Raw genomic sequence first — 2354 nt, 5'->3', positions numbered from 1 at the left:
ACCTTATATATCCTGACCAACCAGTGTTCTGTAGTGTATGCTTCCTCTAGGACATCAAGCTCAAAGTCTTTATTCCCAATCTCAGCATTTCGGACACGGTCAAAGCCTGGTGGACGCTTGGCTTCTGTGTAGACCTGCCCAAAGCGGTAGTAGCACATTTTATACATGAGGCAGTTGAGCAACACTGGAGAACCCTCACGATCCACACGGAACTCCCCAGTGGGAGTATAATAGTCATTCTCCTTGATATGTTTTCCTGTGTCTGTGCTCCCTCCAATTTGGACCATCCAAAGAAATTTGTTGATATGAAGAACATTTTTGCTTTCTTTCATTATTTGTTTCTTTCAAATTGTGAAAAGACTCAGGGTACCACTGACATCTTTGTAAAATGCAAGGTGCTTCTGTGCTGGGCAAGAAATTCAGCCCCCACTTCAGTTCCTGAACTTTCAACCTTTGCTTCCCTGGGGCTCTGAAGTATTTGCCATCATGGGAGGTTTTGCATAAAATGAGATTATTAGAGTTTGTCTGAAGGACACTATGTTCAGGAAGTCTTGAATGAATAAAGGGAGTTTTAATTGCTAGGAGTTTCTGTGATGTAACTTTGTCCTGTCCGTCTCTTCTGATTCCTCAATCCTTCCCATAGCTATCTGAGAATGTGGTCCACCGCATGAAGGATCCTAACCCATCCACAGGAGGCCAGCATCCAGCCCCTCTGCCTGCCACTCTGGACCAAGACTGCACAGCTCCTCAGAAAGGTATGGCAGGCACATCAGCTCTAGGGATGGGGAGCAGGGATAGGAGGGACACGTGGCATCTGACTGTCCATGTGGCTACTCTGCAGCTGGATGATGTAAGTGAGGCTGGTTTGCCCATGTTATCCTAAGAGCATCGTTCTCTTGCCCGACGGATGTGACTTGGGGTGATGATAGCTGCACGGTGTAGATGTAGTTGGGGCTTCTGTGGTCTGGACTAGACTTTTCCTTCACTCTGTTTCAGTTTCTTCACATGGAGAAAATGAGGCAGAAGGACTTGCTCTGAAAACTCAGATAGGAAACTGCTTTACGGATTATAATAGACACAGAATCATTCTCAACTTTGTGACCTTAACCTGAGCCTGGCCACTGGGGCATCTTCCCTGGGACATCATCCCTGGGGCCACACTGGAGGAGCTATTGCCTTTACAGAGGATAGACAATATCACAGTGGATGCCATTCACTTTAGTGCCATTAAGCACTACATCCAGTGCTGTCATTTCTACTGATCTTCACTGCATATGGTCTGCGCACGACACAGTGGCAGTGGGACCTCTCCCTTGGGATCCTCGTAGCCCTAGTTAAGGCCCAAATGTTCTTCCCTCAAGATTATGAATTATGTTATAGCACTCGAGGGGTGCCTTGCCCGAGGTCCAGCACAGGACAGAGTGGGCTTAGCTTTCAGGAGGGACTCCCTAGATTTGGACAGATAAGATGGTGGTGGGTCAGGTTACAGGTGGATTTAGACCCAGAGGCCCAGAGGTGTGGTGTGACCTGCTCTGCTTAGAAACAGTTTGCTGTCTCTGCAATAGAGTAGAAAGGATGAACAGTTTGGTCCATGCCTTGGCTGGAAAGCTATGGATTTACCCTCAGGGCCCAGAAACACCAGCCAGGCAGTCTCACACCTCTGCCTCATGTTGCCTGCCTCAGGGCTCCCATATGCAGTAGAGCTGTCTTACCTGGACAGGACTCACCCTGAGTCTTTTTGAGGGGGCCAAGTGAGATTCTTGAAAATCCTACAAACCTTACAATACAGAGGCCTCTATACTCTACCAAAAACCTTAATTTCCACCACCCATTGTAGTTGAGCAATGAAGGGGGTTGAAGGAGGATCTACCTGGACTCAACGTGCTTTGATAGATTCATCAATGAGAAAGAGAAAGTAGTGAAAAAAGCAAAAATTGCCAAGTATGTGATGTGTCAGCGTCTGCTGTGGAATGAAAGAAGCGGTTGCTTCATTTTGTTTTTGTTTTTGTTGTTTTCATTAACTTTATTGAAAATCAATAATTAGATATATTAAAAATTGTAGACAAATATTGAAATGTGAAAGATATAAGATGTAGACAGTGAATTTTAGAGAAATATTTCTGAAATGAATATACAGCATGAAATTAATAATAGATTGCACATTCTAAATAAATTATTTACAAACTGAAATGAATATAACAATAAAAATTGTCCAAAATAAAAATGAAGAATTAACAGATCAGTCATATAATAGTTCACTTCGTGTGAACATCAAGAAACTTATATTCATATAATTAGAATTCTCAAAGTAGAAAGGGGTAGACAATAAATATTTAAAGATTTAAAATTTCTGA

At 43.2% G+C, this 2354-nt stretch overlaps 1 protein-coding gene across 6 annotated transcripts in view; it reads left to right on the top strand.

Annotated features, from left to right (window-relative positions):
* Positions 1-2354, top strand: part of Chchd6 (coiled-coil-helix-coiled-coil-helix domain containing 6) — a 264538-nt gene that overhangs the window by 27975 nt on the left and 234209 nt on the right. For all 6 annotated transcript variants that reach the window (XM_023706380.1, XM_023706377.1, XM_023706379.1 and 3 more), the window contains exon 2: positions 644-755. In XM_023706380.1, coding sequence (XP_023562148.1) covers positions 644-755 — 112 coding nt within the window. The remainder of the gene's footprint in view (positions 1-643; positions 756-2354) is intronic.

This window comes from Octodon degus, unplaced genomic scaffold (assembly GCF_000260255.1).
Source record: "Octodon degus isolate 3935 unplaced genomic scaffold, OctDeg1.0 scaffold00254, whole genome shotgun sequence".
NCBI lineage: Eukaryota > Metazoa > Chordata > Mammalia > Rodentia > Octodontidae > Octodon > Octodon degus.
Note: the sequence above shows the minus strand (reverse complement) of the source record. Positions and strands in the feature narration are given on the sequence as shown.